Below are 15,892 nucleotides of genomic sequence, written 5' to 3'. Positions count from 1 at the left end.
AAGGAAAGACCTTGCTTCTCATTATATGAGGGCCAGAGTGTAAAACCTGACATAGCGCTGGGGCGCCTCTCCTTGCATCCTCTCCCACTCATAAAATTTCTTCTAAGACATCCAGGAGGATGAGTCACTCCACCTGCTACTCAGAGATAATCGCTCTCAGAGTGGAAGAGAACAACTGCTTTCACTGCTGTTTATAGAAAGAACACAGCATCATTGGACAGGAAAGTAAGCACAGCACTGCTGTACTGAAATACCAGCAGCTGAACTGCAGCCTGCTAAAAGGCCAAGAGAAGCTGCCTCTGTGTGTGTGTGTGTGTGTGTGTGTGTGTGTGTGTGTGTGTGTGTGTGTGTACATACATTTGAACAACACAAATTAACTAGGATATTATCTTACATAAAAATCAAAAGGTAGGCTAGGCGTAGTGGTGCAGGTTTTTACAGATTTCCACCCTGGATTATATATAGTGAGTTTTGGGCCAGCTAGATAGTGAAACTCTATCTCAAAACCATAAACAAATAAGACCTCAAAATCCTTATTAAAAAAACCCATAGTTCAAAGAATCCAATGAGGTAATGAGCATCTTGGAGAAAAATATGAAAAACGTTGCAGCTCAAAGGTGATGAATTAAAGGTATTTCCACCTCATTTCTTTTCTGAAACTGTTCCAAAAATTCGTTCAAATAATTCAGTTGCACACTGAGGCTCTGACATCTCCATCCAAGAGCCATAATGTTTTACATTGAGAAACGAAGACTAAGCAGAAGTAACTGACTAAATAGAGTGTAGAAAGTGCTTACTAAAGGGGAAAATAGCAAGAAGCAGGCTGGTTGGCTAAGAGAGTCCCAGAAAGGATCAGGAGTGTGAAACACCAGGCAACACCATAGAGAGTTCTCACTGAAAAGTGAGTTCAGGCTGAAAAATGCAGTCAAAACAAGATATTTTCATATCGGCCATCCTACTTTCTGTCTTCCTGGCTTCACGTGACTGTTGTCCAGATCTGAGGCCATCAAAGTCCGTGTGTAAGCTAGGTATGGTGGTACATACCTGGGTAAACAGCACCTACGAAGCAGAGGCATGTGGATCTCTGTGAATAAGAGGCCACCTGGTCTAAATAGCAAGTTCCAGAACAGCCAGGTCTACATAGGGAGACCGTTCTAAGAATAATAATAATACGTATAATTTGAAAAAGAAAAATATAATTGCAATTTGCATAATGAAGTAATTTGCTTTGTACACAGCACTGTCTGACTCACCCCACATTCCCAGGTTGTTCAGTTGTCACTTTTTTTTCTGTCAGAAGACAGAGAGCTCAATACAGGGACTTTTTCATAAGCAGAACGATGCCTTCTCTCTTCACATCTTCCATAGGCTTTTTTTTTTTTGTCGGAGCTGGGGACCGAACCCAGGGCCTTGCCCTTGCTAGGCAAGTGCTCTACCACTAAGCTAAATCCCCAACCCCTTCCATAGGCTTCTTGTTTAGTTAGTTAGGTAGGTAGGTTGTTTGTTTTTGAGATAGGGTCTCATTCATAGCCCTGGCTGGCCTGGAACTTGCTATGTAGACTAGACTGACTGAGACTTTCAGAGATACTATCATCTGCCTCTGCCTCCTGAGTGCTGGGATTAAAGATATGTATTACCATGCCTGACGTCCACAGACTTTTAGTGAAGGAAAAAGAAAACGACACAGCTCCACCCTCTCCCATACACATATATAATTCATTCAAACACCTCCTCAGGAGCTTTTCATCTGGAAGAAACAAAAAATTAACTATTAAGTGGAGTAAACAGTAGGGTTGATCATAAGTCCTTGGCTAGAACAACTCCAGGGTTGGTTAATGACTCCTTAGCCATGGTGATAACAATCAAGATCTTCTGTCTTTCTGACTTTCTACTTGTCTTCCTCAAAATTCTGACTTTGGTGGTAACTCAAGTTGAAACATTTAAAGCACTATACAGTCCAGAGACTAATGGACTCCCTGCTACATCTCATTGTCTTGATTAGGTCATGTATCCATCTTACAAATGTAACTACAGGAGAAAGATGGGCTGTTGCCACAGATTTGTAACTGTGTCATGAGGAAGAATTAAAAAAAGGTCCCTTGGCAGCACAGCACCAGTGTTAGCTCTGCTAAACCTATCAGCTTGGCTTCCAACATGCTGTCCCCTGAAATATGTAGTCATTTACTTGTTCATTCTATAAACACTTTGATCACGGTCTATTAACACTCTTGTTTGCACTGAAAATAGCAAAGAAAAAAGAATGTGGCCTTTGTTCTTGAGGGTACATGAGTCTACTGGTGTGACAAATGTGAAAAAAAACAACAAAATTTAGGTAAAACTAAATGAAATGAGTAATAAAAAGTAAAGGCATTTGATAACTTTATTGAATCTGTTTGTTGTCTTTTGTTGTTCATCACTGTGTACACCAGACCAGCTGGCCCTCGAGTTTTTAGAGCTTTTTCTGTCTCTCCCTGTAGGAGCTCTGGGATTATAGACACACACATCCTACTTTGTGTGGTGGTTTTGGGATCTGAACCCAGGACCTCATGCTTTAGCCACTAAGTCATATCCTCAGCTTTGATCATATGAAATGGATTATTAGTCTTTTTGTTGTTGAGTTCTGTTGTGTGCACGCACGCACACACACCACATGCCTATAATCTCAGTATTTGGGAGGTAGAGACAGGAAGATCAAGAGTTCATAGTCAGTCCTGGCTATATTTTGGCTTTGAGTAAGCCTGGACTGCATGTAACCCTGTCTCAGAAAAAAAAATAATTAAAATAGCTATGTAATTTATAGTCTCAGATTTGCTTTGTCTCGTGATTGGTGCTTAATCAATAGTAATTTGCTATGCTTGTGCTCTCGTTTTGCCTCCTGTTAAGACTTTAATGGAATTTAATGATCCTCAACGACTCTTGAAAAGATAATTAAAGGAACTCTGGGCCCCTTTGCAGCTCGTAAGTCAGTTTTGAGGAGATATCATGTAGTCTGGATTTTCTGATAGCAGCTTCGAGACATACTTCTCAGTCTTTAGCTCATCTGTATTTGATATGTCTTTTTGAAATTTTGTTCTTCGGTGGCCTTCTATCACTATGTTTCTCTCCTGACTTTCCCCTAATCTCTTGGCATTTCCTCCCAATTAACTTTTCTCAGACTGTTCTTAAAAATTATTTTATTTTATTTTGTGTTTCTGAGTGTTTTGTCTGTATGTATGCCTGTGTACCTGTGTAGGCCTACAGAGGCCAGAAGCAGACTCAGATCCTCTGGGACTGGAATTATAGACATTATGAGTCTCTCTGTGGGTTCTGGGACTCTCACCCCAATCCTCCAGAAGAGGACTGCTGAGCTATCTCTCCAGCCCCTCTCTGACTGTTCCTAAATGTGGGGTACCAGCCAGGCACAGTAGCATGCATCTGTAGATATAAATGGGGAAGTTGAGGGTGAAGGATCTCAGAAGTTTAAGGCAATGCAGAGAGAGAGAGAGAGAGAAAGAGAGAGAGAGAGAGAGAGAGAGAGAGAGAGAGAGAGAGAGAGAGGAAGAAGAAGAGGAGGAGGAGGAGGAGGAGGAGGAGGAGGAGGAGAGGAAGAGGAGGAGACAAGAGAAGAGAAGACAAGAGAAGAGAAGAGGAGAGGAGAGGAGACCTAGACAGAAGCCACTTAAGAGTCCATCAACAGATGAATGGATAAACAAATATTGGTAACATGGGATGCATGCTTGTAATCCCAGTAGGGTCATCAGAGGTCCCTAGTCATCCTTTGCTACCCAGTAAGTTCTAGGACAGCCTGAGCTACATGAGATCTGATCTTAAACAAAGGAAAACAAAAAGAAAAAAACACATAGAAATATATTCATAAAAGGTAATGTTATTCAGTCATGAAATTGAATAAAACGTTGACATATTGCACAGATTAATCTTGAAAAAACCGATGCAAGGCAAATAAATCATAGATCCGTCCTCTTATATAAATATCTATTATAGGTAAATTCCTGGAGGCATAAATTGAAGATTACCAGGAGCTAGAGAAAAGGACTAGAGGAGTTAGCCTTTCATGGTTATAGAGATTCTGTTTGTAATAATGGAAAAAATATATTATGGCAATGATTATATAACATTTGGGATATTATGCTTTAAATGGAAATTTTTACTCTCTCTCTCTCTCTCTCTCTCTCTCTCTGTGTGTGTGTGTGTGTGTGTGTGTGTGTGTGTGCCCGTGTGTCTCCGAACACTGTTGGGGAGAGAGACACAACTGGGGGGTCTCAAAGTCGTGTAGTTATAAACCCTACACAAAAGGTTCACTTTTGCGCATCTCGCACTAATTGCTATTTGAGTTTGAACAATGAATTATTTTGACTGCCCCATCGCTAAGAGCTCTAATTTTAAGTAGGCACTAGGACCTGGAAGAGGCTTTGGGATGACATCATCTCTAGAAAACCAAAGCCACTGGCCTCCAGGGGCGGTACCAGAGACATGTGCACTGGATACAAACATTAGTTCTCAATTAACTATGATTTTGGTGGCAAATCACCTCTTTCTTGGGTTCGGAGAGCTGTGACCAAGAAGGAGCAGGGGCAGAGTCCGCGGCAGTTAGAGAAAACTGCCCCACCCACCCGAGCTGGCCACACTCAGCATGGCCACCTCAAGTCCCAGGCAAGGCGGCACACCCCTCCCCTTCCCTAGAGGGGCGGGCCTTCGGAGACAAAATGACTTCCAGTGAACCAAGGGGAGAGTGGGTGGAGCTAGCTTTGTCGTAATTGTGTGGGCAAAGGGGCGGGCTTGTCCAGCTGAGCCTTGGAGGGCTGCAGCTGCCACGTTATCCTCAGCCTCGGAGGCTGGATTTCGCCCAGTGTTGTGCCAGCGTCAGCGCTTCCGGGTTGAACTCTAGCAGAGCAGATCAGTCTCCACTCTGACCAGGGACTGTCCCTCCCCCTCAAACCCAGACTAGTAAAAGCCCTGTTGTCTCACTCCCTCTCCTTTAAGATGAGTCACCTCCGCCTTGCAACTCCCAGATGAATTGGTAACGCCAGGTGTGGCTTGACACGTTTGAACTTCTATATATTTTTCTCTGATTATGGACGTGCGGGCATGTTCTAGAATTCTGGGGAATTAGGAAAAGTTTGAGAAAAATAATGTTTTATTCCACCAATCGGAAACAATACTAACCTTTGCCACCCTTTATTTTTTTTTCCTGTTTAAAACAATGGAACCAATTGATTTTAAGTGTTGTTGGTTGCACACTGCTTGCCATTTTAATTGAATGCATAGAATGACGTATTCCTTGGGTGACTGTTACAATTTTTATGTTTCCTAATTAAGTATTAAAGGAGTGAGCTTGTCAGGTGGCAACTGACTGACTGTTCATAGCTTCACCACTCCTTTGTAAAGTTGCTCCACAAGAATTACTAGATTTGAGATCCTTTAAGACTTTATAATTTCAGCAGTCCTAGACTAAAAGAATCTTGAGAAACTGAATCGTCATGTTTTTGGGGTAGTAATGACCTTCGAAGAATTTTCACCAAGTTAGGAATATCTAACAAGCAAAAGCCTTTCCAAACTGAGTTCTTTTACATAGAGTGCCACCCCTCCCAGCTGTACCCACTATTTCTCAAGTGACAGGAAGGAAAGATGTAACAATTTTGAAGTCTTATCTTCCTAGGTGTCTCTGTGTGGTTTGACTTGCATTACACTTTCTAATTAGGTAGAGCAGGTCAGGAGAGTTTTCTTTCTTTTCTCTTGGTGTAAGGGACTAGAACCCAGGCCTTGCGCATGCCGAGATGCTAGTGCTCTGTAAGTGCTCTAGACTTGAGCTACACCACAACCATTCTCTCACTTGTGAAGGCAGGGTCTCGCTGAGTTGTCCAGGCTACTGTCACACGTTTGGACTCAAGGGGTACCTCTGCTTCAGCCTGCCCAGTTTCTGGGGCTACCAGTATGCACCATGGTATCTAGCTAAATGGGGGGTGGGGTGGTTCGCATGGTTTATTCTCTTATTTGACTGGAGGGAAATAACTTTTAGTAGCTTTTGCCTTTTCTATGAGGCTCTGTGAATAAAAGAACTGATAGAGTTCAGTATGAGTGGGTTGTTTGTTTTGTTGAGATAGCGTCTTGTGTAGCCCAGGCTGGCCTTAAGCTCACTATGTACCTATGCTTGTCTTTAAATTCCCAATCTTCCTGTCTTACATTCCTATTTTATTTTTGTCTAACGAGTTTCATTATATTTTCATAGCTATAGATATATTGTGCACTTTGCTCAGAGTCACCCTCAATTAGACAATGGGTTTTTAAAAAAAATGAGAAATTTCCTATGTCATCAAATACCAGGAAAAAGAAGGACATTTTCCTTTAAGTTTGTTTCCAGAGGACATTAAAACAATCTTTCTAGCCCTTTATAATAAAAAAAAACTCCAAAAACATAGTGATGGAGGTATATAGTTCAGTGGTAGAATGAGAATGCTTGTTTTGCATACCCAGAGCACTGGGTCAGATCCCCAGAAACACACACGTACATACACAGTACCTGTCTTCTAGTCTTAGGGTGTCACACAAGTGGCATGTGCTAGAGACTCTGAGTGGCTTGCTGTAGTATAATGACTTTTATCTTCTATTTTTCAGTATATATGTGGCTTTGGGGCCATGGGTAGCAACAATACAAAGGATTTCTTTTTGTTTGCAAGCAATATTTTCTTTGGCATAGAATTCACTATGTAGATCAGGCTTGCCCCCAATTCGCAGTGATCCACTTGCCTCTGCCTTCCAAATACCGGGACTAAAGGTGTGAACTACCTCACCCAGCAAGATATATTGCCTTATGTTGTAATGTGTAAGGTACAAATCGGTGGATTAGCACAGTCCAGCCTGAACTGCCGGGGAGGAAGGTACATGGAGATGGCCTCTCAGATGCCCTGCATTCAGGATTCTCTGCTATGTCCTCACATAGGCAGCTGAGTCATCAGGGAGGATTATTCTCGGCAGTGCACACAGAGCTTCCTTGCCTGTGGTCCTCTGCACCTCTCCCCTCGTTCTCCTTTCTGCAATCCACCTGCTCACCAGGCTTCCCTCTTGCTGCCTCTTTCATCACTTAGTGCTCTCTCCAGGGTGGAGTAATCACTGTTCACACAGCCATGCCCTGAACAAACAGAAAACCTCCAGTGAAGCAGGTAGTGCTGTCTCTGTTTTTTCCCTAGGTAGCCAGCCCTCTTCCATCTCTGAGCTTTTACATATGCATTTTTCTTTTTAAGTATGACTTACCTTGTGCCAAAATATAGAAGCAGAAAAGCCTTACTAAAGTCAATCTAGTTTGTAGTCTGAGGTAACTTACTTTATATATTTTCACTAAAGCCATATATTAAAGCTTTGGGGCCCCATTGCAGACTTTTTTTTTTTATTATAGGTGGCCATAGAATTACTGCTGTAAAGGAAGTTTGACTTGAGATGAAACATCGCCTTTTAAAGGGCCTGCCTTTGTTCTTTTGTTCCCTAAGACTTTCTCTGATGTGGTTGTGCTGGGTCTAGAGCAAGTTTATTTTTAAAAGAGCCTTTTAAAAGAAAGCTAGCTTGTAAAAATAAATCCAGCAAGGCCACTTTTTTGTGTGTGTTCTGGGAATTGAATGTAGGCTCTTGTATATGCTGGGCAAGTGTTGTGCCACTAAGCTTTATCTGCAGTCTCCTCCACATTTGTGTGTGTGTGTGTGTGTGTGTGTGTGTGTGTGTGTGTGTGTGTGTGTGTGATTGAAGATCCCGGGAAAATCTAAAAACCTATACTTATATGTAAGAGTTTTTAAATTCACATATGTAGAATCTTATTCAACATTTGTTTAAGCCTTCCTATGCTTTGTGGTCCATGGTAACAAAGTGAGTGGTAGAAGTGCTCCCTATTCAATGGAGAAGATACACCACAGATGAGCAGTACACTCTTACACTGTGCTAGGGCCAAGGGGAAAGGACTAGGGAGTACAGAAAAGGCATCACACCAATCTTGGGAAATGGCTATTAGATGACAGCTAGGAAAGACATCGTTTGACTTGTGTCTTGAAAGAGGACTGAGGATTTTTCTGGTACATGATTGAGAAATGTCTTCCTAGCACAAGAGATTGTAGGTAAAAAGGCGTGGAGTAGTGAGAGCATGTATTAGTATTATGTTTGGAAAACTCTAAGCATTTACTTTGGCCTAGGAATAGCATGTGTGTTGAAAAGTGTGGGAAATGAAGCTGCTACAGGTTCATGGAAAGTGGCCTATGCTGTCTTGGATTCCCCAAGAGAGCTTTCATTTGTATTTATGCATTTATTCACTTAAATTTTCTGTGTACATGTGTGGGTGGGCATGAGTGTACTACTGTGTGTGTGTGTGTGTGTGTGTGTGTGTGTGTAGGTCAGAAGACAACTTTTGGGATTTTCAGACTCTGACTCTCTCCCTCCTTCCACCACATGGGTTCTGAGGCTCATACTCAAGTTGTGAGGTTGGGCATTGAGTACCTTTACCCATTGGACAGTCTTTTGAGGCAAGGTCTCATATATCCCAAGCTGGCCTGGTACTCTATCTGAGAATGGCTGTGAATCTCTGATTCTCCTGCCTCTACTTACTGAGTATTGGGATTACAGATATTCATGCTGAGTTCCAGAAAGCATTTTTATATATCTATGGCCAGAAATTTCCTAAATATTCATAGGAATGTGATTCAGTTGGTAGTACCTAGTGTGAAAAAAGTCCTGGGTTCTATCCTCGTGACACATACTTGTAATCCTAACACTCAGTAAGAGTTCTTGGAAGTCTCCAAAATTCTACAACTTTTGGGCTGGAAAGATGGCTCAGCGGTTAAAAGCACTGACTGCTCTTCCAGAGGTCCTGAGTTCAAATCCCAGCAACCACATGATGGCTCACAGCCATCTGTAATGGGATCTGGTGTGTCTGAAGAAAGCTACAGTGTACTTGTATACAAAAAATAAACAAATCTTTAAAAAAAAACCTTAAAAAATTTCTACAACTCTCTTTAAAACACAGAGGGGGGGGGAGAAGAGGAAGAAGGAGGGAGAGGGGAGAGAAGGATAAATGACAGAGGCAAGATTAAGCCTGAAAGTATTCTACGCAGAGATGTAAGCAAGAAATACATTATAGAAGTGGACTATATGGAGAAGAAAGAGAGAAAAGAGGGAGTTAAAGCACACACACACACACACACACACACACACACACACACACACACACACACACACGTGTGCCCACAGGCGTGCCAGCCTGGAAATGCATAACATCCTGTCTCAAACAAAACAAAATGGCAACAAGAATGCCAGCCTTTATGCAGTTCATCAGACACATTGCCACAGACTAATCCTGGGCTAAATGCGGAGGATGTGAAGATTAAGATACAAACTGTCCTAGTAGCTTGCAGACTATAAAAGATCATAAGGACTTAGATCCCGACTCATTGCTTCATTCAGCATCTAGCAAAGGATTTATAAATCTAACTTCTAACCTCAGTTTTCAGAGCAGATTTCCTCTATGTGAGCCACTCTGACATTTTTGTTGCCTAATAATAACTAAGAAAAGCTACTTTGTATTGAGTGATGCAATTGCATTAAGTTCAGTGCATCCTTAAGCCATGAACTTGTCTCTTTAAGTGATCTGTGTTAGTTGTGGTTTTCCAGAGAAACAAAGCTAAAGAGGATGTCTATGTACAGACATATGCACATATTCATAAATGTGTACCCATGTATATGTATACTTACCTATCATCTACCTACTGAGATTTTAATGTAAGGAATAAGCTCATTTATTATGTAAATTGAGAAGTACCAAGATCTACAGGGTGAATTGGCAAGCTGGAAACACAGTGGGGTGTGAAGGCCTGAGAGCTATAATATTGATAATGTGGCTATACTCTGAAGGCTGGCGAGCTCCAGAACTAGAAAGGTTTCATGTTTCAGCCTGAGTTGGATGGCAGGAAACAAACCATATCCCATGTCAAAGGAAACCAAAAATCTTCTTATTTGAGGAAGGTTCGGCATTTGGGTTCTATTTAAGCCTTCTATTGTTTGGGAGAGGTCCACTCCCATTAGGGAGGGCATTCTACTCATTTAAATGTTACTCTCATCCCAAAATATCATAACAGAAACATCCAGAATAATGTCTCACCAAGTATCTGGTTGCCACATTGCTCAGTAAAGCTGGTCCATAAAATTGGCCATAATAGTCTCCATGTCTTCTGCCCCACGTGGGAGAAATAGATTTATCTACAGCAATGTAGGTGGGTCTTTGGAATTTCATTCTAGAAAGATAGATGAAACATTAGGATCTTGGAAGGAATGCTGACAACAAACCACACCATCACCGAAGCCCAATTCATATTTACCACTTAAAGGACATTTTATTTTTATTTATGTGCATGTGTTTTTGTGTTTGTAAACACAGGTATCTGAGGAGGTCAGAGGGTTGATTCCCCAGAGGTAGAGTTGCAGGAGGTTATGAGAGCTTTCTGATTTAGGGGCAGAGAACCTACCTCAGGTCCTCTGCAAGATCCACAAGAGTTCTTAACCGCTGAGCCATCTCTCCAGCCCTTTATTTTTGTTTTTGTTTGTTCTGTTTTTTTTCTTTTTTTTCTTTTTCTTTTTTTATTTATTCATTTATTATATAAGTACACTGTAGCTGTCTTCAGATACACCAGAAGAGGGCATCGGATCTTTTTACAGATGGTTGTGAGTCACCATGTGGTTGCTGGGAATTGAACTCAGGACCTTTGGAAGAGTAGTCGGGTGCTCTTAACCACTGAGCCATCTCTCCAGCCCTGTTTTTTTTTTTCAAGACAAGGTTTCTCTGTGTAGCTCTGGCTGTCCTGCAATTCATTTTGTAGACCAGGCTGGCCTCAAACTCACAGATCCACCCTGCCTCTGCCTTCCAGTGCCAGTACTGGAAGGCATGCTCCACTGCCCCCCAATCTCTCCAGCCTTTATTTACTAGCTTTTACACCTTTTCTTTGTTAAAAACAGCAACAGTAGCAAAATGAACGAAGTAATCATTGCATATTCGTTATTTCACCCAGTGCTGACTTTATTATGTACTCATGCACTCCCTCTGTACACAGAGTTTGTATGCCTATCTTGGTAACATGAATTTCTTATTGCTCTATAATAATTTAAACGTGCCATGTAAGGTCAGGAACCACGAACTATATCCCAGGATTCTATCAAAGGACTGGCAAAAGATATTGCTAACTAAACAGTTGGTAGCTGGGTGTAGTGGCCTAAGCTTGCTATCAAAGCACCTTGGAAGCAAATACAAATTCAAAGCCAGCCTGATCTACACTGAGGGACTTCTGTCTGTAAAATCGAGTAGTTTCTCTTCAGGAGGCTTGTGAGGAATGAAGTTACTGAACACAAAGTATTGCACACCAAGGCCACTCATAAAAAAATAATTATTCTTAATTACTATGAGGATAGGGAATGCTAGGAAGGTTCATCTGGGGTTAATCAGTTCTAAAGTCGAGGTTGCATACTAGACGCTGAGATGAATTAATCAGACAGGATTAGAGTCCTAAAGGAATTCAAACAAATAAGAAGAGACATTAAGTAATATATAGTCTCATAGGTGAGATACCAAAATTATGTGAAAAGCACTCGGTAACAAAGATGGCAACTAATACTGCCCAGAGAAATCATAGGGAAGATGACATGAGCTAGAGTGAGGGTGGAATCTGGGGAGAGTTCTATCCCTTGGGTTTTAAATACTTCCGGAACCAAGATGCTACGGGAGTAGAAAGAGTCTCGGTTGGATTTTGTGGACGGACCTGATGAAGACCTTTCCGGTCGCGTTTTCAGAAGCCTAGGGGTCGCGATTGCAAGGGCGGATCTTCGGTTTGCTCAGAAGCCGCAGTGGTGGAGAATGAGCGGAACCCTGGGAAAGGTAAAGCCGATTCCACGCACGTAGGGCGCTGAGGAAAGCGGAAGGGAAAGCAGAGCTGGAAGGTGTTTGCTTGCAGACGTTCAAGCCTAGGACTCTGCGAACGGGCCTTTCCCAGCAGTCCCTGCGGTGCCTCACTGTCAATTCTTCCCTCCGCCCAGGGCGAACTTTCCAGTCTTGTGCCACGCCCCCTCCGCTTGTCACCCTCGCTGCCCAGTGCCTAGGAAGGGAGAGCCCACCCACGGAATTAGAACCCAAAATATCGTCCCCATAAATTGTCTGACCTTGGGCAGGTCGTTTAATTTTTACATTTAATCATCCTTTAGAATCCTCGCTGAAGTGGTTGGGATGTGAATGAAGTTACTGGGTGATAAGAGGAATACGATAATGATAAACTACATTTTTGCTTACAAAATCTTACTTAAGAGCATATCATAAGGGTTTGGGGATTTAGCTCAGTGGTAGAGCGCTTGCCTAGGAAGCGCAAGGCCCTGGGTTCGGTCCCCAGCTCCGAAAAAAAGAACCAAAAAAAAAAAAAAAAAAAAAAAGAGCATATCATAAAACGGAGTAAGTCAACCATTTCGTTGTTGTTACTCTTGGCTTCCAAATTATTAAAGAGACTATGGCAGAACCAGATGAACCTTCTTTCCTTTTATGAGACGAGGTCTCACCATGTAGCCCAGACTGCTCATGATTCGGTCTCCTACATCAGTTTCCCCAGTGCTTGGATTACAATTACAACCGTGCACCACTACCCTAAGCCAAACTACCATTCTTAAATAATGCTCCTTATTTTTCTCTTCCCTTAACAAATTTAACGGTTCTCAGTTGGACTTTTCCGATTGCGTCATGCTGCTTAGGTTCTTGTTATTCCTGTTCTCTTCATATTGGGGTTTTATTCCAGGCATTAATTATAAAAATATCTATCTCCATAATGTATGTATACATCAGTATGGTCATTGCCATTTATGGATGTGGGGCTACCCTTGATGGTCTCCGAATTTGAGTTTCTTACCCCATCCTTCATGAAGGGATCCACTGGTTCTCTTTAGCCAATTTGTGATAACAAGTCTGCTTCAGAGATGTTAGAAATAAATCAACTCCAACATTCCATTCTGTTCTCTGGTTCTGTTTCTCTTCTTTCCTAGGAAGGAAGAGAGGATCAGTACTCAAGGAGTATAATTCACAATAGTGCAGAAGAATCCATGGAAACCTGGCATTAAGGCCCTCATCTAATAAAGCCAGGCATTGGGGTAGTGTCTTTAATCATAGAACCTTGGGAAGTGGAGGTAGGAGGATTAGGAGTTCAAGGACAGTCTTGAGTACAGATTGAGTTTGAAGCCAACCTAAACTACTTGAAACCCGACCTCAAAAAGTAAAGGAAAACGAGCCCAAGAGCACAATAGAGGGTGCTGTAAATAGGAGTGGGTGTTTTGTGAGGGATGGAGGATGGCGCTAATAGGAATGTTGGTGTTGTATAGTCATTTATGTAGTTTTATTTGCTCTTCACATATTACTGAGCAATCCTAGCTGACAGAACAGATGTAGAGATTCAAATGTCAGTGGTTATAAAATCTGTATTCCTAATGACCTTCGTGAGGATAGATTTCAAGAGTCCGTACAGTCATGGTAGAAAAATGCTGCCAGAGGACACACTAGAAACAAAATCGACTTTTGAGAGAACTTAGAAAAAAGACTTGAAAACATTGATTGTTGTACTGGTATCCTTGAGCTGTTAGCTGTGTGTGTGCTGGCTGAGGACAGTGAGGGGCACATGAGGCTTGTGGGAATCGGTTTTTGTACCTCTTCAGCTCTTCCTTCTCCTTTGAATTACACTGCTTTGTGTTATTGAGATAGTATCTCATTTTTTGCCAAGGCTGACCTTGAATTTCTAGGTTCCAGTGATTCTCCTACCTCTGTCCCTCAAGTAGCTCAGTCTATAGGTATTTGTCACTTCATCTAGTTCAATTTGAACTTTCTGATGCATGAAGTCCAAGCAAGAACTGATTTTTTTCTCAGGGATCTTTTGTGAAAAGTGGTGCAGTGGTTAGGAACACTTGCAACTCTTCTAGCTGCAGGTTAGCAATGCATTAACTTCAGCTCCAGGGCACCCAAGCTTCCTTCTGACCTTTGTGGGAATTGCATTCATGTGGCACACCCATCAATTAAAAAAAATAAATTTTTTAAAAAAAGAAAAGAAAAGGGGCTGGAGAGATGGCTTAGTGGTTAAGAGCACCGACTGCTCTTCCAGAGGTCCTGAGTTCAAATCCCAGCAACCATATGGTGGCTCACAACCACCCCTAATGGGATCTGATGCCCTCTTCTGGTGTGTCTGAAGGCAGCTACAATGTACTTATATATAATAAATAAATAAATCTTTAAAAAAGAAACGGAAAGAGAGAAATACCCTTTGTAAGAACTGGAATCCATGTCTCAGGGTATCTTTTAGCACAGGAAAGAACATAAGAACCATCATGTAATCCTAGAACTTGCTTTGCATTAAGAGGCTATGCTAGAGGAAAGAGCCCTAATTGTGGGGTCTCCTAGGGCACTTGTTAGCTGTCACCATTAGACTTTTCCTATTTGAGACAGAATCTTGCCGTGGACCACTGGCTAGCCTGGAACTCTCTACATCAGCCATTCTCAACCTGTGGCTTGTGACCCCTTTGCTAAGCATCTGTCTCTAAAAATATTTACATTATGGTTCATAACAGCAAAGTTACAGTTATGAAGTAGCAACAAAATAGTTTTATGGTTGGGTGTCACCACCACATGCAGAACTGAATGAAAATGTCACAGTATTAGGAAGGTTGAGAACCACTGCTCTACATAGACTAGGGTGGCATCAAACTCACAAGAGATCCACCTGCTTCTGCTTCCCACATGCTGGATTACAGGGGAGTGCCACCACTGTCCATGTGCTGGATGACAGGGGAATGCCACCACTGTCCAGCCTTATTAACTTATTGCAGCCAGCCCAGCTTAAGTTTTGACAGGTAGTCATGGCAGAATAGAAAACAGGAACAATGGACAAGGTCAGACCTGGGTTTTCACCTGTTCTAAACCTGTAACATTAGTCGGTTGATGTAAACCTATTTTATTCCATAAAATAGAGGCAGTTATTCTAAAAAAAAAACCAAAATATTAGTTTTGTGTATATTTGTGTGTGGGCATATACATGCCATGGCATACCTGTGGAGGTCAGAAAGCAAGATGCAGTAATCAGTTTTCTTCTGCCATGTAAGTCCTAGAGATTGACCTTATGTTGTCAGATTCAGCTGCGATTATCTTTCCCTAATTAGTCATCTCACCAGCCTGAGGCAGGCAGGTGTCCTAAAGGGGACTCTCTCAAAGAGTTGGAGTAAAGATAAGAAAGTGTGGAGAGCTTGGCATGGAAGAAACAATCAATCAGAGGCCCCTTTAGTTGTAACTCACAAGCCTATTCTTACATTTTTTATAACACCTTCCACCTGTAATACCAACATTTGAGAGGCAGAGGCAGGTAAATCTCTGTAAGTTCAAGGCCAGCCTGGTCGACAGGGTGAGTTCCAGGACACCGAAGGCTACGTAGAGAGACCATACCTCAAAAACAACGAAAACAGACCTAACCGAGCTCTCATTTGCCCTCCTTGGGCCTAGAGCCACTGCTTTCACAGCCCAACCCGGACTCTCACTTAAGGCATTCACACGCTGTGATGGATTTTTCTCTGTGACTGTTTCTTTGGTAACTATGCACTTCTTTCTTGGTTGCTAGTTCCAGAGCTCACAGGGCAAGTATTTTTGTAACCCACTGCTGCAGCTGTGTCCTGATTCATTCATTCAGTGGTGTTATTGCCCTCCTCTTCTGTTTGCAAAGCCAGAGCTGTTCATCTGCTGATTGTGCTGGGCAGGGAATAGAGGGGGTGGTGGGTATTTGTGGATTCAGTCTCAAAATAGATTACTTTTGTTCTGATAAATAATGCCAGGCATTGCAGGAAAAAGAAAGCACATTTCCCAGAGCTG

General features: G+C 42.1%; 1 protein-coding gene across 7 annotated transcripts in view; it reads left to right on the top strand.

Annotated features, from left to right (window-relative positions):
- Mrpl48 (mitochondrial ribosomal protein L48) overlaps positions 1-15,892 on the top strand; it is a 61,248-nt gene that overhangs the window by 6,865 nt on the left and 38,491 nt on the right. Inside the window, exon 1 of one of the 7 annotated variants that reach the window (XM_039106102.2) lies at positions 11,776-11,893. The exons of 5 other annotated variants lie outside the window; for them this stretch is intronic. Coding sequence is in view for 1 of the 2 variants with exons in the window: in NM_001106282.1 (NP_001099752.1) it covers positions 11,873-11,893 (21 nt within the window). In the remaining variant the exon portion in view is untranslated. Of the gene's footprint in view, positions 1-11,775; positions 11,894-15,892 lie in introns of those variants that run through there. One more of the 7 variants, NM_001106282.1, reaches the window with a different exon arrangement.

Source organism: Rattus norvegicus, chromosome 1 (assembly GCF_036323735.1).
Source record: "Rattus norvegicus strain BN/NHsdMcwi chromosome 1, GRCr8, whole genome shotgun sequence".
NCBI classification, from domain to species: Eukaryota; Metazoa; Chordata; class Mammalia; order Rodentia; family Muridae; genus Rattus; species Rattus norvegicus.
This window is presented reverse-complemented; position numbering and strand designations above follow the sequence as displayed.